Source organism: Colius striatus, chromosome 3, assembly GCF_028858725.1.
Source record: "Colius striatus isolate bColStr4 chromosome 3, bColStr4.1.hap1, whole genome shotgun sequence".
Taxonomy (NCBI): domain Eukaryota; kingdom Metazoa; phylum Chordata; class Aves; order Coliiformes; family Coliidae; genus Colius; species Colius striatus.
In genome coordinates, this window is record NC_084761.1 from 47,946,021 (window position 1) to 47,960,645 (window position 14,625).

Here is a 14,625-nt window from a genome sequence, read left to right on the forward strand (position 1 = left end):
AGTTAAGTTTATAAAGTGGTTTGCAGGTTAAGCTTACAAAGTAAAACCAGAAATATCAAGCTAAAAAGTAAAAATGCAACAGGATGAGAACAATGTGATCAGGGTACACTTGGAAACCTATCTACTCAGCGGATTCCTGTACTGGTTTTGGCTGGAATGGAGTTAATTTTCTCCCTAGAAGCTGATACAGGCCTACATTTTGGATTTGTGCTAAAAACAGTGTTGATAACACAGGGATGTTTTCATTACTGCTGAGCAGTGCGTACACAGAGTCAAGGCCTTTTCAGCTTCTCACAGTACCCCACCAGTAAGTGGGCTGGGGGTGTACAGGAATCTGGGTGGAGACACGGCCAGGACAGCTGACCCCTACTAACCCAAGGGATATCCCAGACCATATGGTGTCATACTCTGCAATAAAAAGCTGGAGGAAGAAGGAGGAAGGGTGGGACATTAGAAGTGGTAGCGCTTGTCTACCCAAGTAAACATTATGTGTGATGGAGCCTTATTTTCCTGGAGATGATTGCCTGATCATGGGAAGTCATAAATGAGTTCCTTGTTTTGCTTTGCTTGTGCACATGGCTTTTGCTTCACCTATTGAAGCATATTGACTCATGAGTTCTCACTTTTACTCGTCCATTCTCTCTCCCATACTACTGGTAGAGTGGGGGAGAGCAAGCAGTTGGGTGGTGATTAGTTGCCAGCTGAGGTAAACCATAATTCTTGATACAGTTTGCTTTCTTGTATTTTTTACAGTTGTGTTAATACCAAATGTATTGAGCGGGTTGTTCTTCGTGATAAGCATAGTCCACGTGGAAACTGGATTGCAAAAGAGTGTTTTATCTTACCAGCACCTAGCTGAACTAGCTTAGAACTGAGAAGAGGAAGGGAAAGATTTTTCTTCTGCAGACAGGCAGGCAGTGAGTCTCCAGGGAGTCCTCAGCATTATCCCCAACTGGCTGAAGATGCCATCAGCAGAGTGAGAGGCTGGTAGATGTGTACCTCCTGTTTGCTGAGGCTGTAAATACACAGGTAATAAAAAAGGAGAGAAGGTCCTGGACTCAGGCAAGCATCTTGCAGATTGCAGCTTGGCAAGCAAAGGATGTTCCTCACTTCATTTATACCTCAAGTCAGAGGATATAGCAGTCTTCATCCCCAAAACATGTTGTACACTTCCAGGAGGTCTCCTTCAGTCCTCATCATCTGCTTGTCTGTGAAAGCTGGTGCCACATCTCTGTGTGAGGCCTCACTCCCTGAGCCACTGAAGGGCTATGGACAAGTTCATTCCAAGCTGTGGGATGCTAGGCATCTTTTGAAAGGGAAAAGCTCCACCACCCTTAATGTTCCTCTCCAGACTGAGAAGGTGGCTAGGGCAACCTCTCAGTGCTCCAGCATTTGTCTTTAGGTCTGGCCAGATGTGAGTCAGCCTCTACAGTTTTACAATAGTCATGTTTTTGTAACTCAGTATCAGCCCTAAGTTTGGGATTAAATGCAGTGAGATACGTTTTAACAACCGTATGGATCCTCTTTCACTTTGTAGAACATCAGTGGCATTTTCCCACTCTTCTTGCACAATTACTTTTCTGTTTGGGTAATTTTTTATTAGACTAGGTAAAACTAAAACAACGTTAACTTTGCCTCTTGAGAACATTCTGAACAGAAAGTGGTAGACTTGAAGTGGAGGACTTGGCTACCTATTGATACTCAAATATTGGTTAAAATAATACCAAGATAGACTTCCTTTTTTTCCCCCAGTGTTTTAGTTGCAATTTCTGCTTTTGATTTTATGGGATGCCCATATATACTTAGCCATATAAAGCAATCTATCTTATGCATGGAAATATGTGCTTCTTGTGCTCCTTTCACATTCTTAAAACCTGATTTGTCTGAAAGCACATGCTAAATATACCTCCTTCAATGGTCATGGTTAATCTGAAAATTGAATAGAAAATGTGTTTTTTCTTTTTGTTTTCCTAAAGCTTGCACAGTTTTTGAATTGTTATAGAAGCAAAGTTGACATTGAAGTTACTAGAAGGAGCAGAGTCCTTTAGGTCTGTCAAGGGCAGAAATCCATCTTTCTCTGACAGTAATGCTGCATTGTTCTGTTCATTTCTGGTTTACATCTAATTCTTGGCTGACAAGTGTCTGTTTTTCATGCTTATTCATTAGTCACCTTTGCATTAGGACTGCCTTGAAGGGATCTGGTCTGGCTCTTATCACATTTCTCAGAAATGATAAAAGATATCCTTAAAGTTTTACCCACCCATCATTCACAGTAAAACCCAAAACAGCAAAGAGATGAAATTAATTTCATTTAAAAAAAGAAAAAGAAAGAAAAAAGATTAGAGTCATTCTTTGCTTTTTCTTAGAAGCTGACAGATAGAAAAGGAAGTGGGGAAATGCCATGAGTTCCTGCAGAAACTATCTTTAGCAGGCAGAAATGTATTAAATGTAAAAGGAATTCATTTAGCAGTGCATCAAAATTAAGATCTAATGAAGACAGTAGAGGTGGATTAGATAGTGAAAAAGCAAAATGATTTAGGAATAAGGCTAACAATATGGTGTACACTGAGTTTTTGATTTCCCATTATACTATTTCAGTTTTATGCCTGTGGAAATTCTCTCATTTCAATGCATCTCTGAATGCAAGCCATCTCTTCTTACTAGAGAGGGTTATACAGGAGTGTTTCAGGAATCTTGGAGGAAAATCTCATCTTAAGTATGCTGTAAATGTGCTGCAATATATGCCAGAAGAGCCTCCTCTGAATTTGCTAAGAATACACATTAGTAAAGAAAATAGAGTCTGGCTCAAGGTGTCAGACCAGAATTTTAATTCTCCTTGGTTTCTTTTTATGAAGACAGCCTTGGAGGAAAGTTAAAGGTGGGGGAATATGCCTGATGGGGATTCAGGGTGTCTATCCCCTGAGCTGGATGAAACCCACGGGAGAGCTGGTGAGAAAAACAGGATGGACCCTTCAGCCTTGCCAGTCCACTGAGGCTTGCTCCTCTCCTGAAGAGATGAGCTGAGGCAGAAATATTACCTGTCTAAGGGGAGGAAGAGTATTGCTAACACAGACAATCAAGAATTACTCTACGCTGCCAAAATAATAATGGAGAGAAAGTGCAACTGCCTTTCTGTTATGTCTCTCCCTATTGAAGGTGAGGGTAGAGGAGTCTCTCGCACAGCGATGCATTAACAGGGCTGCTGCCGACCCAAGGCTTTAATAATTCACATTTCCTCTTCACAGACAAAAGGGTCCTGACCCAGAATGGATCAAATGTTTTATTGTTTTGCTTTTTCAGGTCTTTTCTGAAGCTTGTTAAAACTTCGCACTTTTTTCTTTTTTTCTTAAATGGAGTGTATTTTATTTGTCTTTTACCATTCTCTGGGAAAATGTATCCCTTCTGTCCTTGCTTGCAACCAATTGTAACTTATATGGCACTTTGATAAAGTGAAAAGTGTCATTGAAAATATTCTGCTTGGAAAAGATCCAAAGTCTTTCAGTACATGAGCAAGCTCATCCAATTCAGTCAACATTATGAAATTGCCATGATGACTGTAATTATTAAACAGCACAGGAAGCTGAAGATTGAAGAAATCATAGCAAGAGCCACAGAAAAAATGCAGTTTAAAACCCAGTGCTGTCCCAGCACGGTATTTAATGACAGAGCAAGTGACAAAGTTGTTTGTCCAGGCCCTCCACTTCTTCGTCACTTAAAAAAAGTACCTTGTGAATTCGTTCGACTGTTAAAAGCCAGTGAACCTTATGCTTGGTTAGGTAAAGCCTGCTTTGCACTGCTGCTATCTGTAGCTATTTGTAGGTGGCATGGCAGCAGTAAGAGGTGGCAGATAGTTTGAGTGGGATGTGAACATGTGGGAGAGAGCCAACAAAGTAAGCTCTAGGAGCTCCCAATCTTGTAGATGAACAATTATGTGCTCTTTTTTTCTTTTCACAAATCAGTATAATTTACTCAATAATATCTAATGGCTCCTTTCAGAACATTACTGTCTGTTATGCCAAGACTCCTATTTAGTGTATTTTTAGTTTGTGGATCACTGACCTACTGTAATCCAACAGCACAATGTAGGAGCTGGAGATCCTATAGGGTCTGTCTCATCTGTCCCAGTCCTGCTACAAAAAAGGTGAAAGAGGCTGCTCACGCCCAGCAATTCCAGCTGGTGGTATTGAAGAGGTTAAAGAGGGATTTTTCACTGTTATTACACATTTCTAGACTAATGCTGTTTACTTTTGTATGCATTAAAATTTAGGGGATTTGTGGGGGTTTTGGCAAGTGCTTTATGAGAGAGGCAATGATTGTGTACACCACAGAATCACAGAATCTTAAGGGTTGAAAGGGACCTCGAAAGATGATGTAGTCTAACTCCCCTGCCTGCATGAGGCTATGGAGAATTTCAGAGCTCTATTGATGTTTTAGGAAGGTAGGCAGGACACTAAATAAACATGTCAAGGGAAAATCTCAGATTATTATCTATGTAATCTGCCTCTACTGTCTTCATCCCTCCATATTTGAACACCTGAAAGCTATTATTAATGTGCTATTTATTACTGTGTTTACATGCTTCTATTACAAGCATGGTAACTTTCTCATTTATCCTTAGCCATGGTATTAGAGCATTATATATCTCTATAATTGTCTGCACTGTGCACATATGTGTACCTACTACATGCACTAAAGTGTACTTGATGGGGAAGTAATTATTTTGTTTTAGAAATACCTGTGAAACTATCATTCATATGATCATATGGGTACTGCTGGCAATATAACCCCAGTTATTTGCTAATTTAAAGCAAATTGCAGTAACCCAATGCACCCTCAGTAATTCTGCAGATAATATGAAGTTAGACAGGAGCATAAACCTACTTGAGGACAGGAAGGCTCTTCAGAAGGACCTGGACAGACAGGATTGATGGGCTGAGGCCAATCACATGAGGTTTAACAAGGCCAAGTTCTGCAGATGGACTACTACAACCTCAGGCAATGCTCCAGGGTTGGGGCAGAGTGACTGGAAAGTTGTCCATCAGAAAAGGACCTGGGGGTGTTAATCCACAGCTGACGGAACATGAGCCAGCAGTGTGCCCAGATGGCCAAGAAGGCCAGTGGCATCCTGGATTTTATCAGAAATAGTGTGACCAGCAGGGACAAGGAAGTGATTGCCCCATGTACTAGGCACTGGTGAGGCCACACCTCAAATACTGTGTCCAATTCTTGGCCCCTTTACTACAAGAAGGACATGGAGGTGCTGGAGCATGTCCAGAGGCGGGCAACAAAGCTGGTGAAGGAAGTAGAGAACAAGCCTTATGAGAAGCTGTTGAGGAAACTGTGTTTATTTATAGGACAAGAGGAAATGGCCTCAAGTGGCACGAGGTGAAGTTTAAATTGGATATTAGGAAAAACTTTGGGTTGTCAGGCATTGAAACAGACTACCCAGAGAAATTGTGGAGGCATTTAAAAGTTGTGTAAATGAGGTGCTGAGGGGCATGATTTAGTAGTGAGCCTGGCAGTGTTAGGTTGGTGATTGGACTTGATTCTAAAGGTCTTTTACAATCAAAACAATTCTATGATTCTAACCTGTCATTGTGTGTCCAGGATACCTATCAGGTTCACAGGATGTATGAGGAGCCTGGGCCAAAGGAAGAATGTCACATCCTGAGACACTCACCAGCTCCTGAAAGAGCTGATCATCTCCATGTTTAACATGCAGAAGTATGGCAAGCCAAAACTCAGCATTTAGTCCTTGGAATGTTTCCCACCAACAGGGAGTCATTTCTCCAGAACATGGAGAGTTCTGGTTCTACTCAAATTGACACATAATGTCCCTCTTTAGCCTCTCAGAGAGGGTAGAATGAAGCTGGTGGGCTGGTGATGCTGGAGCTGGCAACTAGAGAGAGCTATGTACAGGTGTCAGAGACTGACCTCATACAGTCAGTTCTTTTGCTGAGTTCACTCTTACATGACAACCCTTGCTGTCCTGGAATAGCTCCAGTGTGACAGGGGTGCTGACAGACATAGAATCATAGAATCATAGAATCATGGAATGGTAGGGTTGAAAGGGACCTTTAGAGATCATCTCATGCAAACCCCCTGCAGAAGCAGGTTCACCTAGATCAAGTCACATAGGAACGTGTCCAGATGGGTCTTGAAGACCTCCAAGGAAGGAGACTCTACAACTCCTCTGGGCAGCCAGTTCCACTGCTTCATCACCCTCACAGCGAAATAGTTGTTTCTTATGTTTAAATGGAACTTTTTGTGTTCTAGATTCATCGCATTACCCCTTGTCCTGTTGCTAGATACCATTGAAAAAAGCGATGTCCCAACCTCCTGACATCCACCATTTAAATATTTGTAAATATTAATCAGATCCCCCCTGAGTCTCCTCTTCTCCAGACTAAACAGTCCCAGGTCCCACAGCCTTTCCTCATAAGAAAGATGCTCCAGTCCCCTGATCATCTTGGTGGCCCTGCGCTGAACTCTCCAAAAGTTCTCTATCCCTCTTGAGCTGAGGATCCCAGAACTGGACACAGTACTGGACAGAACTGGACGTAGTCTGGTGAAGCTTGACATGTTATTCTAAGAAAGCACAGAGTCACAGAATGGTAGGGGTTGGAAGGGACCTCTAAAGATCATCTAGTCCAACCTCCCTGCCCAAGCAGGTCCACCTAGATCAGATCACACAGGAACACATCCAGGCAGGTTTTGAAAACCTCCAGAGGAGACTCCACACAGGACTCCCTCACCCTCACAGTATAGTAGTTTTTCCTTAAGTACAACTTTTTGTGTTCCAGCTTTTGTCCATTACCCCCTGTCCTATCACTGGACGCTACAGAAAGAAAAGAGCTGCACCATACCCTTGACATACACCTCTTAAATACTTGTAAGTATTAGTGAGGCCCCCTTCAGTCTCCTCTCCTCCAAGCTGAACAGCCCTTCCAGTCATCCTCTTTGCCATAAGTTTTCTGGTGTTGTGCGTTAAAGCCATCTTCATCAAAAGTTGAGTTTAGAATGGCAGATTTTGTAGTGAGGCAGCTGTGACATTGTCATGTACTTCCTTTTGACAGAGACTAACCTCGAAACAGACAGGTAGAGGCAGTAATTTCTTATATTACCATGGTAAGATCCAACAAAACTTATTCTTCTGTGCCCTAAACTGTGGCCATAAAACCCATTCCAACAGAGGGGCTTCTCTGCCCTGTGTGCTGGAGGGATTGGGATTGTCAGTGATGGGGAGGAAGCGGGGCTTAGGGTCACTCCTCTCAAGCATGCCTGAGGTGCAGGGGGACAACAGAGAGGCTTTAGTTTCACTAGGGAAATGCATGAGTTTAATGACACATTATCAGCTTAAGTTAAAATCGGCATCTCTATCTATGATAAGAGCATTTCTATGGTACAATTAGATTGACATTTAATTCCAGGTAGTTAAACAACCAAATTTTCCCAATATGGGGTAAGAGACAGAGGCCTCATGCTATCTGAAGGTGTCTTTCAGAGGAGCTGATTTTGGTTGCGGACATCTCATCCCCTTTTCTAACATTGTATTTGCCTGCTGCAGGTATTGCCTTTTGGTAGTGCTGATGCATTTCCTTGTGGGGTCAGCGGTAAATCAGATCTTGGAGGTAATATAGATGAAAAATAACTCTTTGGGTAGTTTATTTGTAAACTGGTTCAATTCAGTGATCTATTTTCCAGCACAGTTGCAGGTTATGGCTTCAAAATATGAAATATTTGGCTTTAAATTGTTCCCATATGACTTGTTTCTGAAAAGACACAAGTATTTGTGCAACCTCACTGTGACCTGATATAGGGAACAAAAAGTAAAGTAAAAATAACATTTTTGCAAGTTTTTTTTTTTAAAGCCAAGCCAGCTCTCTGATGGAGCTTTGGACATGGCCTCATATCCATCTGCAGCATGAACCAGTAACAGGGAGAACTATCCCTAGTTGCTACTGGGACTGAGTGCTCGGTTATGCAAACCCCATCCTCCCTGTGCCACAGTGGAAATATAGAGCCAGCAGTAAGGAGGGAACATCTCAAGACATTTTATCACCAACACAAAGTGTACAAAAGTGTACAAAACAAAGCCAGAGGGCACAAGTGTCCAGTATGATGAGCTGGTCTGAGGTTTGGAGATAGATACATTCAATGCTCTCTCTGCCTGCCACGTTTCTGGGATGCTGTGCAGGGATCCAAGCACTGTTCAGCTCCACATTATGATTATTATTATCTATTTAGTGCTCTAGAAATAATGATAAGGTGGACACTAGATAGCTAAAGATACAAAGTTAATGCTTATAAACTAAAAGTTTAGCATGAGCACTTTCATCCATTAGTTTAAGGCAACCCATGTACTGTAGTTTTACGGATTTATTTATTTTTCCGTAACTTTCTTTAGTACTCATTGGCATAGCTTACCAAACCTAAATTATCTGAAGAGACTTGTTTTCGCTTTTTGGTTTGTTCTGTGTCTGGACATGAACTTCCACAGTGAGAGGCTTTGGATCCATGCTGGGTTCATATGCTCTACCACAATATAAGTAATAAGTCCACTATGAAACCTTTGAATGCTTACTGTTGGAATGAAGTGAAAATGTGTCCTGGTCTTTTTTAAGTGCTTCACTTTCCAAGGAGTAGCAATAATATTTTCTCTGCTTAGAAACATCTTTCATATTTATGCAGTATGGCAGTCAAATGTAATTTAAACAACCAGCTGTCAATACCACTAATTCTTTTTCCTCACCTTCTGCCTTCCCAGATCTCCGGAAGACTTTTGAGCAGGAGCCCTTGGGGAAAGAAGTGTCCCTGGAGCAAGAGGTCCTGCTACAGTGCCGGCCCCCCGAAGGCATCCCAGCAGCCGAGGTGAGCAGCAACAGCAGTGTCCTGGCACTTGGACATCCTAACTAAGGCCTGATTGGTAGCTAGTGGTGCAGTGAGTTGGCACATGGCATGATGAATGGGTGGTAATGAAGAGCTGACTGACTGCTGCTCACAGACAGGATTGATTGGGAGCTGAGTAATGGCTTTGGACTGTGGTACCTTACTGAGCAGAGCTGCAGGCTCTTCGGTTTCAGTTTTTTCTTCCCTTTCAAAAATCACTATTACATCTGGCATTCAAAGGACATGTATCTGATGGAGCATATTAATACCAGCCTACTATCTTTCCTTTTCCTTTTAAAGAAAAAAAAGCCCACTTAACTTATTCTGAGAGGCAGAAATCTTCTTTCAAGCATAGTATAGAGACATTTTAATTTTCAGTTTGTCAGATTATATTTCCCTCACATGTTTGTACATAGGCTCGTGTGTGCACCAGTCAGCCAGCTCGGTGCAAGAGAATGTAACATGGTCCAGTATGGGCTCCCAGGCGAAGCAGCATGAATTGGAGGCAAGTAGGAGACGTGTCTACCATCTTCAGGAGCTTATCTGTTTTTCCTACTGACATTTCTTAAACCTTCTTAAATTTCTTAAACCTGAAGTGAGTTAGCCTGCCCTCTATCTGTCAGGAGTGAATCTACCCTTCAGGAAAATCTGTGCTCACTGACAGCAGTAGGTGCCCCTGTAAACAGGAGCTTCACAAAGTGCAGTGGTGGCTCCAGCTTCAGACTCATTGCTTACAGGAGGAAGGATCTCCAAGTCACAAGAGGGATTCTCTGAAATCCTAAATCTGCTGTGGCTGTTAAGAGAGAAATTGATTGTTAATAATGATAATTCCCTTATCTGAATTCTCCTTGGTTTTCCTCTGCCACGCACAGAAGAAACTGTTGCCAGTTTGCATTAGGATAAGTTAGACTGTCGTGGCTAAGTAGCAAAGTGGTTGTCACTCAGTGATGATGACTAATTTCTCAGGAGATGAAGCTTAAAATCTCCCCATCTAACCCAAGTTTAGATTTAATCAGAATTGCAGAAACGTGCCCACATATATCAGAAGGAATAATTAACATAGAAGATTTTTCACATTTATTTTTTCTGTAGCTTGTTTTTTTCCCAAAAAAACAGTAAAGAGTAGTTGGGTCTGCCAAAACAGCTTGCAGACAACTGTAATGTTAATCAGTTGGCTTTCCTCAGGAACTTAGCAGCAATTTTTTACTTCCTTTCTGGTGCTTCTTTATATCAAATGAAATAGCCTTTGTGCCATGACAGGAATGTTTGCAACAGGGTATGTTGCTCAGGCAGTACAGGGCAGTACCAGGGAACTTATTATCTTTTCTAGAAACAGAGATTGGTGATGACAGGTAGTTTGCTTGAGTGCAGTGTTACAAGCAATTCTGAAATTTCAGCGGCCAGTCAGGTTATTCCCTCTCAAAGGTCTGTAATGCCCAGTCAAGCGGCTGGGACCCAAACAGCACAATGTAACATGATGCGTGGATCTCTGAAAAGATCCTCTGTGAGCTGCTGTCATAATAATTGCACTTTTTCCTGCCTTCTAGTATCCTGAATCTCTCTGTCAATAGCTGAGATTCATGACTGTACTTTAACTGGCTCTGGAATCTTTTTTGTACCGTGGTGGGGGCAGACACCAATTAACACTTGACAGGCTCAGAAATTGAATACTCCCCATCTGACATTCCAAAGAACTGTTCTCAATGTTGTTTTTTTCCTCTTCTGACTTTTGAAGTCAGAACGAGATCAAACACTCAGATTGGACAGCCGTCTAATACAGTCTCTTTGTAGATTCTTTCCAACACTATTAAAAGAACAAAGACCTGAACACTAATGAATATGAATACCTTAATGTGGCACTTTATTACAGCCACTTGCTGAAGCTGGTAAGATAAATTTAAAAAAATTGAAAGATGAAAGGTAACTTGGTGGGTTGAAGGATTACATGATTATTTTAATTTAAAGATAAATGAGTTCTTTGTTTAAGGCTTCGTTTATTTGTTCGGAGAAATTTCTGATATGATGGTACAGGTAACTAAGGGACTTGGGAGATGGAAGGAAGCAAGCTGGGGCTATTTTCCATCTTCTTGAAAGACTGCTTTGATTCCATGCAGTATAAGCTAATGCATATGCTGCAGCTGTGAGCAGCATTTCCAGATGCTTTGGTGAGTTTAGACTCTTCCCATTCTGGACACTGTGTTTTTGGGTTTTTTCCTACTTACTGGCTTCTGAGGTAGTCACTGGATTTAACAAAGGACAGAGGAAGAAAAGCTTTTTGTGAAACTGTACAAAATACACATTCAATGTAATGTAATGCTGGGGTCCAGAGTCCCAGCGTCTTCCCCTTGCTTTCACTCTTTGATTTTATTCTCTCACTTCATTTTGGTTTTTTTCCTGATATTTCAAAGTCACGGGAACAACTATGGTGAGGGAGACATTCCGTCCTCTTTTCAGTAGCTGGGGAATTTACTCTTACCATTCCCAGCAATTAATTGCAATTAACTCTGTCAAGCTCTTATGGATCAATGCTAGAGCAGACCTTATTATTACTGAAAAGCCAAACGACACAGCAGCATCCAGCTGCCCCAAAGGGCAAGAAGGACAAAGACACACACGGGCAGGCAAAGTTTTTAAGCCACGACTCAGATCCACAAGGACAGTGAGCATTAGAGTAGGCTCAGATCACAGCCACTAGAATAAAAAAAGCTCTAATTCAAATAGAAGCTGGTGCATTGAAATATATCAGCTTCATGGCCTGAAGTCAAATTTAAGTACGTCTTACTTGTTCACTTGGGACAAAGTAAGGAACTGAGGATTGGCTTGGTCTCTGGGAAAAACTGATCTGCAGTCATATACCCCTGACCACCAGCCCCAACCAGTGCCAGTACCACCTGCACCATGGCATGCCTCCCCACTCACAGTTTTGTAGCCAAGATCAAGCTGAACCTACCTACAGGTTCCGAAATATCTGGGTAGATGTTTTGTCTCTTGCAGCGTGTAGCCCAGGCAAGCAGCAGAAAGAACCAGCATAGTCTCTGTTACACTGAGGTTTCCACACATAGCTGAGGGGTAAAGGGGCAAACTCACATATTCCTGCTGTGAAAAAAACCCAAGGAATGGACACAGAAACAAACAACACACTGCCCTAGCTCCTTGCTTCCCTGCCTTCTGCTTTTCTTCATGGGGAGAAATAGGATAAGGTGGTGAGATAAGCAGTCTGACCTGCCAGACTCAATGGGAGCTGCCAGCACTCATCAGAAATCAGACAGTTGCAGCTCTCCAGTGCCAACAGAAACATCCATTTCAATTCCACTCTCCTCCGTGTGTGCATTTTTTCAAACTTAACCTGAGAAGGCAGGAAGGATCCCATTCTGTGACGCTCGAACAGTATTGGTGGATTTATTAGCAATTAACCTCTTCACTCATTTACTTTGTTCTTTGAAAGATGATGGCATCGTATTGCACATGATAGAATATAGTCAGAGACACTGTGTCACATCAAATTAGCTCATTGCGATAAGTTATAGATCAAAACATAAATGAGATGTAAGATTGGTTAATATGCCTTAAGCTGCAGGACAAACTGTTACATTGAAATGTGTGATTTACAGAGCCTTTAACAGAGGGATAATTGCTTCTGTAATTATAATTGAGGTGTTTCACAGAGTAGTTGAATCGCAGAACAGGGTGTAACGTACAGTTTGGCAACCCAGCTGGGTTTAAAACTGGACATGGTATTTATTCATGGCTTTAATTAGGAACTAGAGCAAGGGGAAAAGCATCCCTGAGCCAAGAGGCAAAAGAGAGTGTTTTGCCGAGTCAAGATGACTGTGACATAGACTTTATTCAGCTGCTTTTGCGTGGGCAAAAGCTGATGGAAGCTGGGGACTTCTCCAAATAGACAGCATCAGGTGGCTGCTGCATCTAATTGATTATTAATATGACTGCTGTTTGCTTTGTTTCATGAGAGCCACTTCTGTTTTGCAGCAGTTAATCCCTTAATTGGGATTTCATGTGTATGCATTTCCATCCAGGTGTGTGTTGCTGAGGCAGTGTTTTATATTACCAGCAGGAAAGTGAGCTCTAAGAGAGGTGAATAGAGGAGTTGGTGGCCACAAATGCTAATTAGCTGGGAAGTAACACTGTCTTTTGTGGTACCTTACAACGTACAGCAGAACAGCCTTCAAGTGTCCATGGGAGGAATAGCATTTCCTTTGCAGTTCTGTTGATGCGGATGTAGATTCAGGCAGAGCATGTTCCGAAGTGAATCAAGTTGCTGTGTGATTGGATCTGACCACAGACAAGTATGATCTGTGGGACTGGAGAACAGTCAGGTTCTTTCATAAGATATCACAATGGGAGAGCGTACAAGAGCATTGACATGAACGCTGCTAGCTTATCCTCTTTACAGCTTGATTTTGTGGTGAAGGTGGCTGTGGGATGCTGGCTTAGCTGGCACAAACTATCTCTCCTCTTCAGATTGTACTCGGAAAAAGCAGCATTTTACCTTATGCATATTTACAGAAGATGCACAGCGTGAGATATGGCTTTTTGCTGCATTTTTTTGATAAGGTACATGAGCATAGCTCCCAGCTTTCCCCTTAGAGAAGGTAGCTCCTCATACTGAAGATATTATTCTGTAGACATTCAAGATTGGTCTCCAAAGTCCTACTTTGACACAGACTGATTCTTGCTCCCTATAGTCAATGGGCCTTGCAACATGAGAGTTAGCCCTGGCAGGCCTTCTCAGAGCCCCCAGTTCTTCCCAGCACCCTCAGTCATCCAGTGATAGTGTTTGCCTTGGTCAGTTCCTCTGGCAGTAACCTTTTTTGGATGTAGTGCTCACCTTTGGCATGAGGAGTTATGATGCCTCTATGCTTTAATGAAGTTATTTCCAAAATACAATCTGCACACTGCATGTCAGCTGGCGCTCAAGAGCCATTTGATCAGGTATTGCTGGGTTTTGCTCAGGAATTTCTGTGTGCTTCTAAAACTAAAGCTTCTAAAGCTTCTTTCGCTAAAAAGTGTAACCTAGGCAAAATCCTGTATGCCTTTTAAAACAGGTAGGAGGAGTTGTTTGTATGATGGCAGAAACTTTCAGGGAGAGTGGGAAAGGGGCTATCCTTGGTGACTGCAGACACCCCCCAACATCCTGTTTCCTTATGCAATTTAACACTCCTGAAAAGCATATAGCTCAGTGCTTTGAGGAATAAGAGCTATCTATCCATCCATCCAACAAACTACGGACATCACATCGGTAACTTTTTTAAAGCTATTTTAAAACAGACCCCTCCCAGTCACTTCAGGGACTGGGGAGTCCACATGGCCACATGGTGTCAAAAGTGCCAACTAACACGAGCCATGGGGTCTCCAGCTCAAGACTCACTTTTAGGTGGGAAAGGAAGCCCAGCAACTTCTGGTGGCCACATCATAGCTGCTGTGATTTTCAGTTAATACTACTGTGATCTGTATTTGGATTTGAAACTCTATGAAATAAAGTTATCCGTCTATTGCTCGTAGTTCACCTTGGCCTTCAAAGTTTTTTCTGTGAGAGTTCATTTTCCTGCAGTGGATAGAGTGAAGCTGTAATGAAGCCAGAATCATCCAGCAGCTGTATATACACCCTGTGTAGATTTTAGTACTCAAACAGAAAGTTAGGTATATGTGCAATTAAGGAAGTGTTTCCACAGCAGGAACACAAATTCCCCTTACTGGCAGTAGAAACACAGTAGAAAC

General features: G+C 42.1%; 1 protein-coding gene across 2 annotated transcripts in view; it reads left to right on the forward strand.

Moving 5' to 3' along the window:
• UNC5C (unc-5 netrin receptor C) overlaps window positions 1-14,625 on the forward strand; it is a 261,631-nt gene that overhangs the window by 195,159 nt on the left and 51,847 nt on the right. For both annotated transcript variants that reach the window (XM_061992520.1, XM_061992521.1), the window contains exon 4: window positions 8,768-8,871. In XM_061992520.1, the coding sequence (XP_061848504.1) occupies window positions 8,768-8,871 (104 nt within the window). The remainder of the gene's footprint in view (window positions 1-8,767; window positions 8,872-14,625) is intronic.